The following is a 23,222-nucleotide window of genomic DNA, read 5'->3' as shown; positions in this document are numbered from 1 at the left end:
TCTTATATCACCCGCTAACATTCAGCTAATAATTTTCACTTATATAAGTTCCACTTGTGTTTTTTTTTCTCATAGCAATTTTCGCACTGGCCTAGAAACTATATAATATATAATATATATATATATATATACATAAAAATTTCGATATCGCTCTCATCAGCTTTCTGAAATCATTTAATGCTGTAAAAATGATTCGTCAAAAAACAAAATCATCCTAAAAGATCAACTTTTAAATCAGCTGTAAGTAAATATCGATACACGCGATAGTGTTATTACGATATTGGTCAGCATCTTTAAATGGCAAACTTGATTTAGATAAACTCATTCTAGAGTTATTTTCGCATGCTTATTTTTTAATGGTGACGAAGCAAGAGTATTGTATTATAAGTGCTAAAAGTGCCGTAAATGTTTTTAAAACCACTTCATGTCCTAGAAATACACTACTTTATGTCGTCTAAGTATTTATGTCCTAATCCACAGTGTATGCTCATCATAAAAGATCTCCATTATGATGAATTCGATGGTAAATAAATATCGTGAAATATCGATTTATAGATGCCATATCTATTCCGATTTGCTCAACGTATTTCAGTGTCTAACTTAGTTAAAACTCTAGATCTAGACCTACAGTCGCGTACTGAATTTTCTGTAGCCTCAAAATTCAGGTTTTGTGGAATACAAAATCCTGAAAATGCTTTTTAAAACCATTTCTAGACCTATATTCGCGTACTGAATTTTTTCTAGCCTCAAAATACAGTTCTTATGGAATGAAAAATCCCGTAAATGCTTTTTAAAACCATTTCTAGACCTATATTCGCTTACTAAATTTTTTCTAGCCTCAAAATACAGGTCTTATGGGATGAAAAATCCTGTAAATGCTTTTTAAAACCATTTCTAGACCTATATTCGCTTACTAAATTTTCTCTAGCCTCAAAATACAGGTCTTATGGGATGAAAAATCCTGTAAATACTTTTTAAAACCATTTCTAGATATGTATTCGCTTACTGAATTTTCTCTAGCTTCAAAATACAGATCTTTATATGGAGTGAAAAATCCTGTAAATGCTTTTTAAAACCATTTCTAGACCTATATTCGCTTACTGAATTTTCTCTAGCCTCAAAATATAGGTCTTGTGGAATGAAAAAAACCTGTAAATGCTTTTTAAAAACCACTTTATGCATTAAAAGTGATACATGATAATATACGATCATCATAAAAGTTCAACATTCCGTTGAAATCGGTGGTAAATAAAACTTAAGATTGGATTTGAAACGAGTAGAAGTAAAATAAGCGATCAATAAAGGATCAAATAACTGTGGCAAAGTGCCATACTTTCCTTTTTTTATTATCTTGGTTTCTTCTCCTTATTCTTCAAATTGCCCAAGTTTGTTATGGCCTTTACTTTCACGAGCTTTTATAACAACAAATAGCTTTTTAATTCTTAATCCAGTTACCGTACTTTCTCAGAAAAATCAGCATAACATTTAACTAGTATGTTGTAAGTATGTGGTTAACTAAATAAGGTGTATGTGGTTCAAGTTAGACCATTTCATCAGAAACTTGAACCGTAATACGGTGCAAGTTTGATATTAACTAGTTAAAGTGTTGCATGTGAATTTAAATTATTCTATCAATTTCTAGAACTATAATATGTTGTAATTTTGTTGTTAAAACTTAAGGTATCCCCGTTCATGTTTAACCATTCCATCAATATTTTGAAACATATGGTGCAAGTAACTAGTTTTAAGTGTTTCATTTCAAATTAAACCATTACATCAGTATCTAGAACTATAATACGTTGTAATTCTGTTGTTAAAACTTAATAAGGTATCCCCCCGTTTATGTTAAACCATTCCATCAACATTTCAAACCATAATATGGTGCAAGGATGTAGTTAAACTAGTTTAAAGTGGTTCATTTCAAATTAAACCATTCACTCAGTGTCTGTAACTATGTATACATTGTAAGTTTGTTGTTGAGGTGTTCCCGTTATTATGTTAAATTATAGATTCAGTATCTTGTATCATAATCCGGGTCACATTTGTTGCTAACTAAATAAGATGTTTCGATGAAGTTAAACCATATTTATCGTGTAAGTAAAGTTTAAAAAATACGATTTTATATAGTTTCATGTAGATTTTATATATGATTTTCCAATCCATCGTAGTTTCAAGACCAGTTCTCTTGTTTGGCGGTTTACCTTTTGGCTGTAGTTTTATCAATTTCGACATGCAATTTTAACATTTTTTCTAACATTTATTTTCTTGTACAGCTTATGCAGTTTAAAAAAAATTACAGAGCATCGTTGTACAGTATTTACAATGTCTACCAGATATAAATTCCCAAAAGGAAAGAATCACTTTTTAAGTTTCTATAGTTTTTTTAAACATTCCCCTTTAATCCTTTGATTGACTACAGTAAAAAAAATAAATAAAATATTTTTTGACTTCTCTAGTATGTTTTTTCTCTTTTTTTATAATAATAAAATACCTACTTTACTTTGGTTAAGGTAGTTATTTTTAAGTGTTGATAGTTAGCAAGCGTGCACAAATGTGTTAAAATTACATTATTTGCGTACTGTTTATTTAGAAAAATTTACGTATGTTTAATATCTGTATTTTAAAATCACAAAATATATTTTGACAGATAATAAGTGACACTAGTACATTCTCTTTTTTTTTATGAAATGTTTATATTATTTAAAACTCGTGCTACCAAGGAAGCGCATTTGAAAAAAGATAATAATAAAAAATAATGTACTATGACAGCTCTTTTCGATTTTGAATGTTAATCACATTTGAAATTTCAAATGGGAAACATAAATAAATTTTGTAAGCAACTACGAGGTTCAAGTATGGAATGTATAATTTGTTTGGTAATATTTATATTTTAGATTCTCTTATCTGCTTTTTTTGTCTTATTTAAAAAAAATTCTTTTTGAAATGTGTATAATAGAGTAAAGCAGTTGTGAGTTTTACTCTAAACTTGAGGCGTTAATTTTTCCTATGAAAATCGCTACGACTTCTAGAAAAGTCATCATGATTTTTCTTTATCCAAAACTTTTATTGTATTACGCTTGTATTAAAACAGAAAAATGTAGATTTATTTTAGCAATCAGATTGTTATTTAATTTAGCTATCCATTCAATTTATAATTTATTAAGTTTAAAATTAACATTTTTCTCTTTCTTTTACAGCTTTCAAAAACGGTAAATCTCATCTTCATAATTTAAAACGGTCTCTCTATACTTCCGATATAAGTATGTTCAGTTTGAATTGTTTTAAAAATAAACATCTTTCTCTTAAATAGCGTTAATAAACGGCGAATCTCGTCTTTGTAAGATAAAATGGTCTCTCTACTCTTGTCCAGTAAGTACATTTATTTTTAATCCTTTAAAAATAAGTATTTCTCTCTCACGTGAATTAAATAAACGGTAAATCTCGTTATCATAAGTTAAAATGTGCTCTGTACTCATCCGATATAAGTAGGTTTAGTTTGAATTGTTTTAAAACTAAACACCTTTCTCTCGAATAGCGTTAATAAGCCGTAAATATAGTATTAGTGAAACAAAATGGTTTCTCATCTTGTCCGATATGAGTACATTTATTTTTCAATTCTTTATAAATAAACATTTCTGTCTCATGTAGATTTAATAAATGGTAAATCTCGTTATCATAAGTTGAAACGCTTTCTCTACATATCCGATATAAGTAGAGGTTTAGTTTCAATATTTTTAAACATTTTTCTAACAAATGGCGTGCATAAACGGTAAATCTCGTTTTCATTAGTTAAAACGGACTCTCTACACTTCCGATATAAGTAGGTTTAGTTTGAATGGTTCTAAAAATAAACATTTTTCTCTCAAATAGCGTTAATAAGCGGTCAATTTAGTATTAGTAAGATAAAACGGTTTATCATCTCGTCCGATATGAGTACATTTATTTCTTTAAAAAATAAACATTTCTCTCTCAGGTAGAGTTAATATACGGTAAATCTTGTCTTCACGAGGTGAAATGATCTCGCTACTCAACCTATATGACTGGGCGGATGGTGTCCTTGGGGGAAGGTCGTGAAAATCTCACGTGAGGCTACAGAATAAGGTCGATCGATAGGAAAAACAATCCTCTATTGCTCTTCTAGCTCCTCTATTGAAGAATTCGCTGCCTATTTCAATCTTTAACATTTATTTCTTGAGGACTTCTTTCCTCTTATGTCAACGAGTGCTTCGCTTGATTTTATTGCATAAACGAATGTTATAACATTTCAGTTCGTTTAATTCACGAGTTGACATTGATTTAATTGTATATAATACAGCGATGAGTTTTAAAAGTTTATTTTTATTATTTGATTGTCATTAAAAAGGTACACACCTTTCTTAACAAATAATTATTAATAATAATTTAAATTTTAAAGAATTAATTATTATTTCTAAATTAAATTCTGATAGAAATAATAATTAATTTGAATTTAAAATAAATGATATAATTAATTTTAATAATTTATTATAGTTAATGCAATTATTATGTATTAATAATAATTGAAATATGACGCAACTAATTTTTAGTAGTAATGTGAATCCTGAGTACGTAATAATTGATAATAATTTGAATTCTAAATTAATAGTTATTGATTGTAGTGTGAATTTTAAACTAATAATTATTAATAATAATTTAATTTAAATTCCCAACAAATATGGACAAACAACAAGTTAAGTTTTTATTAATGTTATTAATTAAGATTAATAATGTTATTAATTAAGATAATAGCAATGAATTTAAATTCAAAATAAATAATTCAGTTTATTTTAGTTGTTTGTAATAGTTAATGCAACTACTATTTATTAGTGAAAATTTAAATTTTACGCAACTAATTATTAATTATAATTTAACTTAGATTCGGAACATATAATAATTGATCAAATTGTGTTTTATTTCTGATATAATTAATGATAGTTTGAATTCAAAACTAATAATTATTAATGATAACTTAATTGAAATTTCGAACAAATATGTTACCTAGTTAACTAGTCAAATTTATAATAACTAGTTAACTAATAACTAGTTAAATTTTCAATAATGTTTTTAATTAAGATTTTTTTTTTTCAAAATGGGGCAGTGGATACATTTTGAAATCTCGTTCCACAAAGGAAAAATCTGAACTCATATAAATTGTGAAAATTAAGCGCATTTTGCATTGATACGTACGTAATAGTGTAATGCGAGAATTTAATTGACTCAAAGCTTTGAATAATGTTATAAAATGCGGGTTTTATTGTAAAAGAAAGTAAACTCATAAATGCGATTAGTTTTTTTTAAAATTTTAATCCAATTTAGTTACATGAAATTTAGGTTCTAATCACTTTTAATTATTTCATGAAAATGATTCATTTTAATTTTTATTACATTCTGGGATATTTTGATAGTGTATTACCCCACATTTTGATTTTGAAACAAAATTCACACGATTCAAAATTGTCCTAAAAATTATTTAAATCAAATTTCTTACTATATTTCGTTGTACTTAAGACCTCCAATCAACGACGGGAAAGCCAATAATATTTTTAATTCGACAATCACTTTGTGAAAGCATATAAACAAAAGAACAAAACTTAAAGTATAATTTTTTTAATGATAAAATTATATCAAATGCTGTCCAATATATATGCTATTGGAGCTGCTCCTCCAGGAAGTCAATCTTCTAATTTGCTTTTTAATTTCATTATTCGTATAAGAACTCATCGAGATTTGGTTGTAAATAAGTTTTTGTGTGATTACTAATGAGTTACACCGAACTGTTAAAACTCAGAAACTACACTGTAAAAAATTCTTTATAAAATTGCGGTATAAAGTACCAACACTTTGTGTGCATCTTCCGTTGTAAAATCCATTTTTACCGTAAAATATTATACCGTACTTTTTACAGTGATACTTTTTCAGTGATTTTTACGTAATTACTGTAAAAGTTACGGTTTATCAGATTTTTTTGTTTTGTAACATATTCCAGTAAAGATGGATGATTTTACGTAAAAGTACCGACACCCTATCTGCCCGTTCATTTTACTGTAATTTGATCTGGAATTTTTTACTTTGTATTAGATTAAAGCAATAAGAAAATTTTCTTATTTCTGGAGAAATGTTTTAAAGAATATTCTGATACCAAAAAGTTATTGATGCAGACATTTATTTACTATACATCATTTTACACGAGTCACATACCTGCCAACTTTTAATCCTTTCGAGGATGATTTTTCCCAGTGGTAGTAAAATGGAAATTGAATAGCAATTTTTGGCAGAAACATACGTGTTATTTTCAAAAGCTTGAACAGGCAACCATGATGGTATCACATATTAATATGTATGCTTATTTTTTTTTTTGAAAATAGTTGTTGTCAAAATCATTAAAAATTAAGTTTGTAAATTTTACTACCACTTTAAATATTAAAAAAAAAAATTTTTCTCCTCCGCGCTTGAAATTCAGACAACCCTTAATGCTCGCCAAACACAAATAGAGTGACTTCGTTTTCAGTCACTTACTTCACTTTATCATCTGCTCTATTATACCTTTCGTTTCTCTAGCTAATTAAATATATTTTAAATTCAAAAACTGCTGTTTTCCCTGCAAAATGTCTCAAAGAGGACAAACTATTCTCTCAAAAGAGAGAAATGTCATAAAAAATGGCGCGGAATATCATCAAATTTATGAAATATTTAATGTTAAAAAAATGCTGATAAAGTTTTCGAAATAAATATTTTTGCCATACGATTGCCAAATAGCAACCTTCTCCCAAAAATGTCGAAATAGTATCGTCGTATACCACGTGATGAAGGCGGAGCCAAGTGCCAACTCCTGGTGAACGAGCTATAGCTCCTCTCACTTTGTTTAAATTTAAAAAAGTATTGGAGTAATTACGCATTTCATGTTGACGGGAAAAAAATAATTTAACAACCTGAAATTGAAATAAAATATTCTACAAGTACATAAAAAGTCATTAATAAATACTCACGTGTTTTTTGCGAATAGAATAATTAAGAAAATACATGAAATAACTGACAAAGCGCAATTTTCCTTATAGATGAGTAAATGTATAAACTAGTGTTACTTGTGTTTGTCTGTTAATACATTTCTCTCTTTAAAAAAATTATTTATTTTTTCACATTTCCTGAATAAACGAAACTGGCTACAGAGACTATTGACAAAGGCCATGTCATTAAGAGGCTATTAAATTAAATAAGCTGTCGCCATTAAATGAATTTTCCCGATATGTTAGAAATGTCACGTTGGTTTTAAATATCAAGAAACATTTTTAATCCCGGAAACATGTGAGCACACTTATTTGTTTTTTTAAATGTTAAATAATTAGACGTTGTGCTGAAAGAAATGTAATCAATACTTTATGCAATCATTTTAAAACTTTTAATGCAACTTCCTTTTAACTCAGGCACGTGTTTCACAAGTCTATGAGTGATCCGAGAAAAATTTTGACTTTATTTTTTTAAAATTTATTTCGAAGTTATTATTTTACTACAATAGATTTTGTTTCTTTCCCATTATGTCTGTTACCTTTCTTCATCTGTGTCACCAGTTGATATTGAAGAGACTGCGTTACGTAGTTTCTGGTAACTGGATAGTTCTCTAAACAAAGGTGGGACCCGTTACAGAGATCTGAATTTCAAACTTTGACTACAACAATTAAGTTTTAATTTAATTGAGAGTAAGATTTTTAGTAAATTTAAAATTCAGTCAAGTGATAAGAATTGGCATTATTTATTCCAAATTTTTTTCTCTATAAATTCCTTAAAAAATTATTTTTACTAACGATAAGGGCCGATTTTCCACTTTCATATGTTGTAAGTTGAGTTAATTTTACACAATGGCAACTAATATCCTTAACTAATGGCAGCACTTGATAAATTCTGCGTAAAAGGGTTTTTGAAAGAGTTGTGTAAATGATTCTTAGATATTTGATACATGTGAATGTGTATCAAACCTTTGTTTCGATACATGTCCGAATGTTACAATCGAAACTGTGTTTTCAAATGTTTAAAAATAAATTCATTTATGATTGTGTGCTAATATTCTTAATAAATGGCATCACTAGATTAGTTCTGCTTAAATGATTTTTAGAAAGAGAATGGTTGTGTAAATGATTCTTAGATGTTTGATACATTGGAATGTGTATCAAGCCCTTATTTTGATACTTGTTTAAATGTATCGATTGAAACTGTGTTTTCAATTGTTTAATAATAAAAATCACTTATGATTACAAGTCATGTTTTTTTTCTTCATATTTTATCCCTCCATATTATAAAATCCTGACGGCCGAAGACGTAATTTTTGGGTGATCAACTTAACGATAAATTTTGTCTTTCTTCTCAAAAACTATAATATTTAGAAACTAGAAATTAAGATGGTTTGTAGAAAAATGTACTAGGAGAACCACAAAATAAAAAACTTGATATTCAGTTATAGGTTCGGGAATTAAAATCTGTTAAACTTGTAAAAAATACCGTGCAAGTCATAAGACGACAACCGCATAGAACTTAACACACAATTTAATTTTTTTTAAAAATTCCATATTGTTCAAACTTTTTTCAATTTTAGGAGTTTTTTCTTGAATTATTTTATCGCTTTCTTTTTTTTAACGTTACATTTTGTTTTGCTGCGCAAAATCTAGAAAATTAAAAAATTTGAAATTGCGATTGTTTCTTTGAGAATTATTAACTGTTAAACTTATAGGTATAAAATACCATTTTTGGTCGATCTCTAACCCTTCAAAATACAACTACAAAGTTGAAATTTGTCGTGCTAAAAGAGCCATTTTTATGTGCTAACTTAGCCTTAATTTTGTTTCGAGATTCCAATTTTCTCGAAAATTTATTTATTTAGCTTTAAATATTTACTATTTATTTATTGTTTCGGAAAATTTATTTTTTTCTTTAGATCTTGGTTTCTTTATTTTTAAAGCTCGTGCTCCAGAGAATGAAAAGTAGCAGAGGAAAAATGTGCGAGAGAGAGTGGTTAATGTTGCTAGACATAATCTTTACATTTATCTATCGAAATTTTTTTTAATGAAATAATTAATTAATAAAAACCTAAGAGATCAATAAAAACACGTGCGGGGAAGAAAAAAAATTGACTTTTCAAAATAAATTATCAACAAATTCAAAATCCCACTAATATTGAGTGAGAACTTAAATTTGTTTGATAACAGTTATAAATGCTTGTAAATGTAAACATAGCTTCTGTGTTTCTGATAAGTTTTTTTGAAGTGTTTCTGAAAGATAAGTTTAGATTATGTTATCTACAGTGAATGATGACACCTGTTTGACTTTCTTATCTTTATTATTGAAGTTCATAGGCAGGAGTACAGGAATGAGCTCTACAGTTTCTAATTTTTTTTTTTAGTGCTTTATTATTTTTTTTTACATTAAATTAAGAAGAAAATTAAGAATTTATTTAAATTATAATTTCGGTATTAATATTATTCAGTGAGTCGAAAAAAAAGTTCACCCTGAATAAATTTTGATCTAATAATCGAATGTTCACGTTCGAAGGCTCTAATTCAATGGTTCGAGGGGGTGACCTCAAATATGCTAATTAATTAGTGCAGACGATATTTTATGTTACCAAATCAGGCACAAAAACGTATTTTCTCTGAATAAACATAACTTTTTTTTCAACGGATTTGGATTTCTGACCCCCAAAATATAGGGGTAATTGCAATTTTGGAAATATGTTCCCCAAAGTTTGGTCGGGAGAGCGATCCAAAGTTTGGACCTCATAAATGTTACTTTTACTTTTTGCGTATTACGCCAGACACCAAGAACTTTTTAAGAGAATTGAAAATTTTTTTCACATGATTATTAAATTCGTTTATCTAAAGATTATTCCACACAAAAATTAACTTATGGTGAATATTTATAATTTTTAAATATTTTATTTAGTAATAGACGAAAAAACTTTGAAATGTGAGGTATTAAATTTACATCATTTTAAAGTACTTAATTTTACATGGCAAAATACAAAATTAGAGTGAAATTGGTTGAATAGTTCCTGAGAAATCTAATTAAAAAAAACTCGTTACTCGGTTACTTTAATGTCTAAATAAGGAAATTAGACATTAATTTTTTTTATTTTATTAGTACCTGTAAGTAGCACATAGCTGTAATTTTTTACGCTTTACAAATTTTCATGTTTTATTCATAATAACATAACCAAATGCTTATTTAAAAGGAATAAAAAGATTATGAGCATTTTATTATGAATCCGAGCTCGCCCTAGCTCAAAACCGTTTTCAAGTAAACGAACTGACTCTGACTAAGCGTCTAGTTTAGACTCCTTCGACTCCAACGAAGATGTCGTTATGTTTGTTTTTGGGCGTTGCTTCAGAATAGTTGGACGATCATAAACATAGAGGATAAACTCTTTGATACCCGTATAGTGTTTTGCTTTAAGTCTATGAGTGATCTATAATATGTGTGATCTAATTATAAAATTTCAAGTGATTGAGATGCTTACGTTTATGTCAAGAATTTTTAAATTTCTTACTTTGACTCCTATATATAAATTTAAAGAATAAAATAAAAAGAAACTAATATATTAAATAAGAAACTTACAAATTACTAAATGCTTAATATATAAATTACTGTTAAAGTATTCAGTTAGTGAATGTCGGCATTCACTTTGACTCTCTATTGCATCGTCAGAATATTTGTGAATTATTATTTACAGTATATACAGTAAGGTATATTAATGTACAATTTCATAATTCTTTTAATAATTAACCAATCTGTAATAGATCTAAAAGATGTCCAAAACTTTGGTGACTAGACTCAATTAACGCGGGTTTCGAAATTCGAAATATGTGGATACCTGCAAGTGACGTCATTGTTGGTAATTCGTGGTATTTGTCGATTCAGAAGCCTATCAGGTTTGACCCACACGTCGCTTTCTGGTATCCAATTAAATCTGATTCAAATCACGTGTTTTTTTTTATATATATATATATATATATAACCGTCGTTGAACAGCCGACCCAATTTTATGGGTTTACGACTACTAATGTTCAACTCCGTAGCCTGTAATTTCGAACCCAATCCAGAAGACAAGGGAACTCCTGAGTCGAGTATTGGGAGAAATTTGCTTTCGTGGAGGACTTTTTGATGGAGTTAACCCGCATTTACGTTACATGGAGAGGAAGACCACGAGAACCTCCCACGGTTAGTTTGACGGCAAAGGACTCTAACCCACGATCCTTCTACTACCGAGGATATTTTACGTCAGAACTTTGGTCGCTGCAAGTCGGATGCGGAATTCGTATCGAGTGGGATTCGAACCCGGTTCGCCTCATTGGAAGGCGAACGCAGTATCCGCTAAAATCTACTCTAGTTGCAGGTGCCCGATTGGGGGTACTGATTGAGGTCTATTGAAAAAGAAAATTGCAGGCAGAAATTTTTTCGGAGTAGGCAATGGCCCACCCTAGGCTGATCGTGACATATTATTGTCGCTACATGATTGAATTAAAGACACAAACAAGTACCGGTTAACCAAATTAACTGAAATATTAGATTAACCGAAAGTGGGCCATAGGCCGGCTGTGTGTATTTAAAACTCTTGGGGTCATTTTTTTGTTTTCCCATCGCGAATATTAAATTTCGCTCCCTACTGCGTATACGCTTTTGAATGTTTTTGGTGAGGATTCTAAAAATGTATATTTAGAGCGGTCATTACGGAATGTTCCGTCTTAGGAATTTTATCATTTTTTGATTGACCGAGAGCGAGCACCACTCTATCTGAGTGCAAGATACTTTTTTTTTTTTTTTTCTATCGCCAATTGTTTCAAATTAACTTTCGTGAATGCGTTTCCGTTGGTAAAAGGTATGGTGTTAATGTTCTTTCTTTTTTTAAATATTTTATTTTTAGATTTGATCCAAGCAGCATGTAGTATGTACTAAACAAATATAATCCTTTATTGTTTTTTTCCTCTTTTGCGAAAAAAACACCCGTGGCATTTGTACGCGGGCAGTTTATTTTGCAATTTTGTTAATGATATTTAATATAAACGTGCCAGAAATAGGACTGACATGAGAAATGTTATATATTTTACCTGGGAGCTGTAAATAATACCCATATATTATTCAATAGTATGGAAAACACTCTTTGTCAAAGTATTTAAAAAAAGAGGTCATGATTGGGCGATTATTTAAAAGGCACCTTAAAATTTGTTTAATTTATTTTGAAGAAAATTATTAAGGAGGCCTATTTTAATATTTTTGATGCCGGCAATCTATGGAATTCTAATAGTCTGTTGAATGCCAAGACATTTTATAAAATGTTTGCTGTATTTTATACTTTAATGGTTTGTCATTTAGCATTTTGTAATCTAGTATTTTGTAGAATGCTAGATTTCAAACATAGCGTTATCCTTTAAACATTAACATCATTTAGTAAAACGTATACAGTGCGATGAAGAAGAACTTCACAACTTTCAATCAAAAGATCGAATTACAATTCTATTAAATGCAAGATTAAGATAACCAATTGATTACAAGAACTAGACCTTTAAATAAGATAAACCTTATACTTAGTAATATGCTAGACTTTAAATATAGTAAACCTTAAATATGGTTATATGCTGAACCTTAAAAAAGGTAAACCTAAAATATAGTAATATGTTATGCTCCAAATAGTGTATACCTTATATCTTAAATATGGTGAAACTTGCATATGGTAATATGCTAGACCTTTAATATGGTAAAATCTGGAAGAAAAAAAACAAATTACAATCTGGAAATTGAACTACAATCTCGAAAATATTGTCCCAATAGTAAAGTTAGATTAAGAGAACGGATGGAAGTTATCGAACCTTAATGTTATCTTAACTTTTTTTGCGTATTACGCTATTGAAATTATTCAAGCGAATCAAAAAACTACTATCACAGTTTTTAACATGTTTTTCCAAAAAATAATTCGAATCCATGTGAATATATATAAAAAAATTTTTTTAAAATTTTATTTACTTTATTTGTAATTGAAACGTTTTAAATCGATCTCATATTTTTATACCATTTTACATTATGTAATTTTTTAATGACAAAAATCCAAAGTTTGAGCAAAATCGGTCGAATTTTTTGGTAATAATACTTCACAAAAAATTTATTGATATTTCTTTTTCTTTGCTTTGATTTTGCTCTTTCTTTCCCTTGAGTTTGTATTTTTAAACTTTTATTTTCATCAAGTATGTTTAGACTTTAAATTAAATGCAATTATTATGAATGTATATGAGTAATTTTAATTTTTCAAAAGTTTCTTATAATACTCATATAATTAAAATGAATAATATTTAAAAAATAAAAAATACGTAAATAAAACTATTTTTAGATTTTTTTTCCTTGCTAGTGTAAATCTAGATTTTAATATTGTACCTAAAAGAAAAATAGAATATTTTAGTGAATACTGATTTAAATTATTTATATTAAAAAACTAAATAATGGAAATTAAAAATTTTAATAAATATTTTCAAGTAAAAAGTACTTTAATAAGTAATGTTTTCTTAAAAACAATAAGAAAAACATCTTATTACCTTTTGAGGAAATAGTGAGTTTATCATAAATATAATTTTCTTGGAAAAAAAAATGTAAGTTCTATAAAGATACGTTTGCTTTATATGTATTCCATGACCACAAAAAAGATTTTTTTGTGTTCATGCGTGCAAAAACGTATTTTTCTTTGTAGTAAATTTTTAAAATAGATTGTTTATTTTTTAGATATTTATGCATTATTAAAAGTAATACTTCACCTTTTTTATCTTTCAGAAATTGGGTACAAATTCATCATCCTCTTTATCATCTGGTAAGTTTTTTTTTTATTTTCAAGTTATAAATGTAGTGTTTAATTCATTTCCTAGATGGCAGCACCAACAGCTTATGTCTTCTAAGCATTTCATTCTTATAAGAGAAAAAAATCTAAACTTTTTTTTCATTCCTTAAAAAGTAATTCTCAAAAGGTGTTCCGCAGATATCTGAAGCAATAATCCAGGATTAATTTAATATTTCGGTTGTTTATATTAAATTTTTTACGTAAAATAGCAATGAAAAAAGAAGTAGTTAAGTTTAAAAAGAAAAGACCACTAATTATTTATTTACTTTGAAAACATTTAATATGAAGACTTAATTACATGAATTTGTTTTTGGTGTGTGGATATGCTGAAAATTAATAAACTAAATTGTGGTTTGCAAAAAAAGAACTGTCATAAACGTTAAGATAGTAATCAGAGAAACGATTCTTTAAACTTGAATTTGATTACTTCCTTTTGAATTTCTCGATGGAAATATATAATTTATTTTTATGAAAAGAGTATGTATTAAAAGTATCCCCTAAGTATTTCTCGTCGGTTGTTTCAAAATAGAATAATTAATTCAGAAATTGATACTCAAGAATAAAGTAATTTTTTCTCTGAATACTATTCTTAACGTTTATGACAGTTCTTTTGTGAAAACCACAATTCAGTTTATTTTATTCATTTTCAACATACACCAAAAACAAATTCATATATTTCATTCTTTACCTTTCTTTGCTGTAATAATATGTTAAAAAAAATTATTGATAATTAGTATTTTTTTTGTTAGTATACCGGTATATTTATAGCTGCTAATAACTCATTATATATATATTATATATAAAGTTCAAAATGTAGAGAAAACGTGGGGGAAAATTACAGAACAATGAAAAGAGGAAAAAAGAAAAATAATAATAATAATAAAAAAAAAAATCCGAAGAAAGGAAATATAATTAATAAAAATCCGGAAAATAAGAGATACTATCTTTTCATCAGCTCACACGATTATATCCGCAAAAAGGAGTGCTTTCTAATATTGTATTAATATAGCCAATGCAAAATATATCAATACAATAGTGTGAGGAGCTCTCGAAAAAATATTCAGGAACACATTAAGTAAAAATATCACGTAAAAACAGAAAATGAAATACAAAGAAAAAACAGAATAAAACATAAAACGAAATCTATAAAGCGAGTTGCGAATTTAAATGAACTTCGATGAACGGGAAATTTTTCAAGAATGATTTAAAATATTTTCGTAACAAGATTGCCAGATTACAAAATATGAAAAACAGAAGCGCAAATTGAGGTAAATGCGTAAATAGAGGGGTTTTGTTTTATAGTGCGTTTTTACTGCAGTACTGAAGTGCGTTTGATTTGTTAGTTACCAAGGATGGGCCAGAAAATGGATGTGTGCAAGGTAATATTATACTGGATAATTTAAAGAAGTTGACAATTAATCATTTTAGAAAATTAACTTTTATTTAAGAAAAAATTAAATATAATAGAAAAGAGAAAGAAACATGAATTGCCTGTGTTGCACATAATTTTAGCCATGAATTTGTCCGAAATGGATTTGCACGTGGTAAAAATTTTATAAATTAACGAAGTTTATATTAAAAAATTATATTAATTAACAAAGAAGTTTTTTAGTAAATTTATTTACAATAATATACAATTAACTTAATGATTTTATGTAGAATTTAATTACTTTAGTTGGGTATCCATTGTTTTTTGTTTTTTATCAAATTTTGAAAGAGTTTGTCTATTTGTAACAAATCCTTATTATTTGTAATAAATGCCTATTAAAGCGCGCAGGTCGTCGGGCTATCGAAGCGGGGTTGCCATCACCTCCGCAGAGCATCAAAATTGTGATGGCATGTCTTTGGATCACCCTCAAGGATGTTTCCCAAACCGTCTCCATTGAGCAGCTCTAATGCTATGTAAATAAATTACAACTACGAATCTGGGCTTTAAATCTGGGGGTGGGGCTAAGGAAAAACTATGAAAAATTATAAACTGTATGTTTTTTTCTGTATATTATACTTAGTAAATAAATCTTCAAGATTTTTTTTTTTTTTTTTTTTTTTTTGAGTGCTACTTTGAAAACTTAAAATTGATTGGTTATCTGATAGTTTGCGACGGAAGGAAGAAAGACTCATCCATTAATGAAGCTGCTTCATTCCGGAAAATTCTTCATACTTCCGCGATGTAACTGTAGATGGTAAAGGTTTAAATTTCAAAATTATTATTCACCCGGGAAATATCATTTTCTTTAAATGAAAGATCTACGATGTAAGGAAAGATTGATTGCTAATAAACATCCCAGAAAATGGTTTTTTCGTCGAAAAAAGTTTAAAATAGGTGAGTGAAATTTAAAAAGTCAGAAGAATAGCTCTATTTAAAAATATTTCAAGTATTTTTTGTTGTATTAACAGCTTAATTAAACGGCTCTCATGCCTTACAAATTCTGATTTTATTTTGAAGAAAATGATTAAGCTGGCCTATTTTATTATTTATCTATGGAAATTATTATCAACGGCAAAATCCATGGAATTCAGAGTCTATAAAATACCAAGACATTTTATAAAATGCTTACTGTTTTTAATTCTTTATTGGTTTGTCAATTGCAATTTTATAGAATATAATGTTTAATCGTTTGTAGGCCAATTTTACAGCGTTTGGCAAAAAATAAATTTGAAATTTAATATTTTGTAGAATGCAAGATTTCGAACATAGTCTGCGTTATCATTTATGCATTTACATTATTTAGTAAAACGTGTTGCAGTGCGATAAAAAACAACTTGAATAACTTTTATATCGAATAGCTCTCTGTAGAATAGCTATATAAGTATAGCTCCCTATTTATCTCGAGCAACCTTTTTAAAAATATTTCAAGTATTATTTGTTTATTAACAGTTTAAACCAGTGTCAAAGTGACCCTAGTGTCCTATTTTTAGTAAAATTGAAATTTTGGATTTCAGCAATTAAAAATTTCAAAATGCAGTGCAATGAAGAAAACTTTTATTCCTTGTAATTCTAAAAAATTGTTTCGTACATTAAATATTAAAAATAATTAGTAATTAAAAACGTTTTTGTGTGGAGAAAAATTTAGAAAAATTTTTATTTGAATTGCGTACTAGTTTTTTATTTATTTTTTTATTTTCCTAAACAATTTTGGAGTAAGGGAGAAAAACATTAATATTAAGAGGCTAAAATTTTCGATAACATTTTTGATTAAACGAAAGCGACCGTATTTTGTAGATAATACTTATAGTATAATATAGTATTGCTAATACTTATAGTATAATAGTTATTACTCATAGTTAGGGAATTTTTAAGATAAAAAAAAAAAGGTGTGTTTGCTTAACCCTATGATACAGATGGGATACCGGTGTTCCTTTTATATATATATATATATATATATATATATATATATATATATATATATATATATATACAGGGGTCTGTCCAGACATTTTGTGAAAGGTCCGTTTTTCGTGAAATAGTGAAATAATTACCCACATTCTTTCAACCAGGGTCCGTTTTTATGAATTTGTGCAAATAGGGTCCGTTATTCCCAAAAAAACTTTTTCAAGGAGTTTTTAAATTGTAAAGACATACAAGATTATGCTCAACACTGTAAAATTTATAATTAAAAAAATTAAATTTTAAAAAATAAACAACAATTGCTGCTTCTAAATTAGAGATGCAACATACAAATATTTGGTATTTAGCCTATACTGCTGAAAGCAGAATATTAATTTCGGACGAATAATGGAAGAATCGTCTGCCGAAGACAAAACTTTATTCGTTTACATCCATCTTTTTTGTTTTCTGCCCTGGAAAGGGTTTATTCGATTAACAAAATAATAATGAAGATGAACAAATTTGTGAAGGGTCCGATTAAAAGAAAAATCATTTTGTGAAGGGTCCGTTTTCAAGTTAAAATATTTTGTGAAGGGTCCGTTTTTATGAAAAGATATTTTGTGAAGGGTCCGTTAACGGACCCAAATTTCTTCTAAACAGACCCCTGATATATATATATATATATATATATATATATATATATATATATATATATATATATATATATATATATATATATATTTGATGTTTTTCTAATTACAAACAAAAATATATTTTGGTATTTTTTTTATTATAAAAAACAGTCTTATTGTTACTAAAAAAAATCAGCTAAAGTATCCGAATTATTTTTGTACTAAAATATAAAATCCAGAAAAGGAAGTTTGAGAATTTTTTTTTTCCATTTATTTTTCAAATACATGCCAATAATTGATTTTTCAGTGATGAGTGATTGTTTCTCCTAGATCTACATAACTGCAAATATGTTCAAATTTGAAAAATTATTGTTTGAAAGTGAACCGTGTTAGGAAAATTTTACCTTTAGCGTAGAAAAAGTCACCAGTGCTTCATGCTGTATTTCATAACCATAAATTATCAAAGTTCTAAGTACAAAATTTTTTACTTATTTTTTATTTAAATTGTACAACATAATGAGAAACTTCTGAAAAATATATTAAATAAAAATTCTGCATCCAAGGGAAGAAAAAAAATAAAAAAAAAAAAAAAATATTTTTTCTAAACCTGGGAGCAATAAATTATTCTACCTAACTTTATTTTTCAGCTAATTTCAAAGATTCTGAATACAATCCAACTTTTTACCCAAAGTTGAAAGTTCTTACGTCTGATTTTGTAATTTGAAATCTCGGGAGTAAATAATGATAAATCACATCTTATGAAAATTCCACTACCTTTGCTTGGAATAATTATATCCCGAAAACCTTTTTTTTCATGCTCCAGTAATGTTTAGCAATTATTAGACAATAAACTACAAATATAAAATTTTAAACTGTAAAAAATGTAAATAATTTGATCTCTAGACTATAAAAATCTGAATCATCATTCCTGGAGTCTTCATTTTAATTCATTAGAACACTAATTAATCAATATTTCCTGATGGTTAAAGAACAGCTTCTCGAAGGGTGTTGTTTTAATCTTTTGTAGTAGTCATCTAAGAAAAGTTAATTAGTGTTAGCCTGCTAATCTGATCGTGAGGCGTTGACAACATAAAAGTTGAGGAATTATTTTAAAAAGGCAGTCTACTGCAATTTAAAAAAATAATAATAGTGCATTATTTAGGCATTTTAAAATACTGATCTGCCATCTCTTCTTCGACAGTGAATTTTGAAATGTTTTCTGCAAATTTATTATGCTCAGTTGATATATTGGTTGATAATTAATTTTAATTGATTTCCTTTTACTTTTACTATGTCCGTCGCCGATTTTGAAACTTTAGCTTTTTAAATCCTTTACACACGATTCTATAGCATATAAACTCGTGCAAATCATGTGATTATTAAAGAACTACAGTGCGTCTAATAATTTGATCTAATTATTATAATATACTAATATAATGATTGATATAACAAATATTCTATATTTATATAATATATCGTCTAATTTATCCTATCGTCAAATTTATAGTATTATGTATCGTCTAATTTGACCAATTATTACACTAACGTAAACAAGTGCAAACCGGTTTCGGTCACATAAAAACAATAAAGCTGTATAGTATCACTTGATAATTAAGATTTTACATAGAATCTTATAGTGCGTCTAATAATTTGGCTAGAAACTGAATGATTGGTTGACCCACTCCATATGTTTTATTTTAACTTACTTTATACAAAATATAAAATTATCGTTTTTTGCGTAACAATCAAACTATTAGTATTTCGAACAATGAAGATTTGCCACCTTAAATTGCGATCGCTTCATCAAAAGTAGTTATTTAACGTTTTTTTTTTTTTTAGTACAATAGTTAAAAGAGTTCCACAAACCAAAAGTATATTATGTATTTGAACATTTATCCAAGTAGTGTAAAATGTATACAAGGCTAGGAAATTTGAAAGATTTATTCAACTCTGGCTTGTTAAAAATGAAGTTCTACATGTTACGAGAAGTTAATGAAAATTATTTAGATAAGTATATACAGTACAGAACCCATTATCCGGAAATCAGAAAACCGGAAAACCAAAAAACCGGAACAAAATTCGATAAATTTTCCCGCAATTTAAAAAAAAATTTTTTTTTTTCCTTTTAAGATTTTAGAATTTTTCTTTCTTTTTTGAAAGATGTTTACCTTACCATCATTTCAGAAATAATCATTACTGTATTACCTCATCGTTTTTTCTTATTTGTAAGTTTATTTTCAAAAAAAAATTTTTTTTAGTTGGGTTTAACACTAAAAAAACGGCTTTTTGTAGCGATTCAGAAAACCGGAAAAATCAGTTATCCGGAATAGCGATAGTCCCGATCGTTCCGGATAATCGGTTCTCTACTGTATAATTTTCTGGAAAATGGCACAATAGAAATGGAGAGAAAAATCACATAAACCTCCCATGGTTAGCACTAATGGCAAAGGGATTCTGACCCATTATCCGTCTACCACTGAGAATATTTTTTGGATATTTTTACTTCAGCACTGTGGTCGCTGCGAGCAGTAGATATGATTCGTATCAATCTGCCACTGCTGGGATTCGAACCTGGTTCATTTCATATGCTGACTTCATTGCCACCATCTTATGAAATGAATTTGAAATGAAATGAAATTGAATAGCCTTTATCTCTGGTGCCCCTATTACCGATAACAGGCTGTTGTAGAGGGGCTTTACTTTAATTTAATAAAAATTAATTCTCGAATGGGTGTTAAGGCAGTCCTTTAAATTAATAATTTATCTCAAAATTGTTTTGGTACATATGAACGATTTAAGTCTATGTTTGTTTTTACACTGTTGAAAAAGAACGTAGAAAAATTTTGAAATTAGAAAATCCAGCTTTTTTGAACTTTTTTTAAAGGGCAGAACGTATTGGTTTAACAAAGAAATAAATAGTGAAAATATAACAATCGCCCCTCCTGATCAGAAATGGTGACGAAAAAATGCTGAAATTAAATATTAAAGAATAATGTTAAATGTTAAGGAATAACTTAAAGTGGAACAACCTTTTTATTATAAAAAAGATATGGTCTAATTCTTATAATATCAGTCGTGTATTAGAAAAAATAGAAAATTTAATATGAAATAAGCATTGACTTAGTGATAACATTAATAAAGAACTCGAAAAGAAAGAAATGATGAACATTTTAATAGAATGGTGAACATTTTAAAGAAATGATGAACATTTTAAAAGAACAAATTGTAGTCGGGATTTCAGAGAAGTCCGGAGACCTTAGAACAATCGATTCCACAGCTCTGATTTATACTAGACTTCCGTATAAAATATATTCATTTTAAACTTCATGACGTCAGTTTCTTCACATGATTGCATTTACAACTTGCAGGTTGTCATCTGATTTATTATGTACATTAAAAAAAAAGAATCTTTCTTTTCAGTTCAAAAATATTTTTTTCTTTATTGGCTAAACAATTGAAAGATTGTGACATTTTGTGGAGGAAAAATCTTCATGTAATATAATAACTCTCTCTCTCTCTCTTGAAAAACAAGTTGAATAGTACCGCTTTGATGATATTGTAGCAATATTTTTCTTACAAAATCTGTCTACTCCATTTTGTAATAGCTGCTTGCATACGTAACTGAGCGTGAGTCGTTATATTTATTTATTTTTTAGATGGGAATTGGGAAAACACGTGTTTCAAAACCTTGCCTGAAAAAAAATCGAAATGAAAACTTTCGTGAATTAATATTTAGAATGAATAAAACTAAGCTAAGAAAAACTTATTTATGACAAAATTTATGCATGCAAAAAATGTTTTGCGTTTTTTTTAAAGACATGAAATATTTTTACAACAGCCTCTTTTTTAAAAAATTGTTAAAATTAAGGGGACTTCAAGCACAAACAAAAATTTTAAAAAAATCGCGAACTTTGTATTCAGTAATTAAAAAAATAATGCAACTAAAACAGTGTTTTCTGTCCAGACATTAAAAAATTCGTAAGGGCCCGCTGCTGCCGCTGTTTTTCATGTTCAACGTTACATTTTGTTTTGTTGCACAAAAGATATGATAGTTAAAAGCATGAAATTAAAAAGGTGTGTAGTAAAGTGTACAGAGAATATACGATGGAATAAAATATTTAACATTCGATTATTGGTTAGAGAATTATAATTCTTAAATATCATGCCAACCAATATTTGGTTCACAGAAATGCTACAACAAAGTTGAAATTTTGGGTTCTGAAAATACTATTTTTATTTAAAAGTAAATTTGCCTGATTTTTTTTTTTACAAAAATTCCAATTTGTTTGGAAATCGCTGCAATTTTAAATACATTTTTCTTTTCTTTTTTGTCTTAAAAAATGACTATTTATCCTATATTGTAGAAAAATTTATTTACCTTCCACGAGAACGTCATTTTATAAGCTCGAGCTTAACTTGATGTCTAAAGTAAAAAGTAAAAAAAAGATGTATAAATAGAATAAAAAATAATAGAAGAGACAAAATGTTGCCAGATAAAAATCTTAACCTTTATATCGATTTATATAATCAATTGATTTATATTTATGATCATATCAATTATATATGATTATTGTATCTGTATATGATCTGTTATATCGATTTATATTTATATTGATATTTTAAAAAAAATATTGAAGACTCAGGAGCGATAATTACTGTTTCCAATTTAAATCGTTGTTATGATATAAGTTTACCTATTTTATATCATTAATAAGTACAATAACTTTTCGTGTATTTCTCCTTATTCTATATTCTAACCTGTATTCCTAAGTTTAAATTTTTTTTTCACGTTTAGTTGATTATTTTTCAAATCCAGTTAAAGGTTCATTTCGTCATTATTAACTTTTTAACAAAATTTTATTTCGTAAAATTATAATAGTACATTTTATAATTAAAATTATCTTTTTTATTTTTTTATTTGAAAGGTATCTACTTTCAATAATTTAAAAACGTTGCAACCACGATGATTGGTGAGCTGAGTCACGTGTTTTTAAATTTTTTTAAATATATTTATAAAGTAAATGATCCTTTGCAGTGGTAGGGAAATAAATATTTTTTATCTCCTTTCGAACTCGAAATATGACTTGATTTCCCTTTTCCCTTCATTAAAATTTAAGCGATACAGAATCTTAAAAGGGTGGTATCCGTCATTTCACTCAACAAATCGGGCTAAATTTTCATAACTTTTTAGTTTAGTTTAGTTTTCTTAGATTCTTAAGTTATATTGAAATTTCGAAGTAATTATTAAGTTATAAATTATGAAAAACTAAATTTTCTACCTGGATTATATACTTTGCTAACTTTAACCCTTTGACGTTTCTATATATGTATTTTTCTGATGCTCTAATTATAACCAAAAATATATTTTGGTATTTTTCAATTA

At 27.6% G+C, this 23,222-nt stretch overlaps 1 protein-coding gene across 6 annotated transcripts in view; it reads left to right on the top strand.

Annotated features, from left to right (window-relative positions):
- The window catches only part of LOC107453731 (5'-AMP-activated protein kinase subunit gamma-1), a 369,446-nt gene that overhangs the window by 255,984 nt on the left and 90,240 nt on the right, over nucleotides 1–23,222 (top strand). For all 6 annotated transcript variants that reach the window (XM_016070657.4, XM_087168247.1, XM_071183176.2 and 3 more), the window contains one exon: nucleotides 13,816–13,852. In XM_016070657.4, coding sequence (XP_015926143.2) covers nucleotides 13,816–13,852 — 37 coding nt within the window. The remainder of the gene's footprint in view (nucleotides 1–13,815; nucleotides 13,853–23,222) is intronic.

Source organism: Parasteatoda tepidariorum, chromosome 7 (assembly GCF_982258835.1).
Source record: "Parasteatoda tepidariorum strain Cologne lab strain chromosome 7, Ptep-v5.0, whole genome shotgun sequence".
NCBI lineage: Eukaryota > Metazoa > Arthropoda > Arachnida > Araneae > Theridiidae > Parasteatoda > Parasteatoda tepidariorum.
Note: the sequence above shows the minus strand (reverse complement) of the source record. Positions and strands in the feature narration are given on the sequence as shown.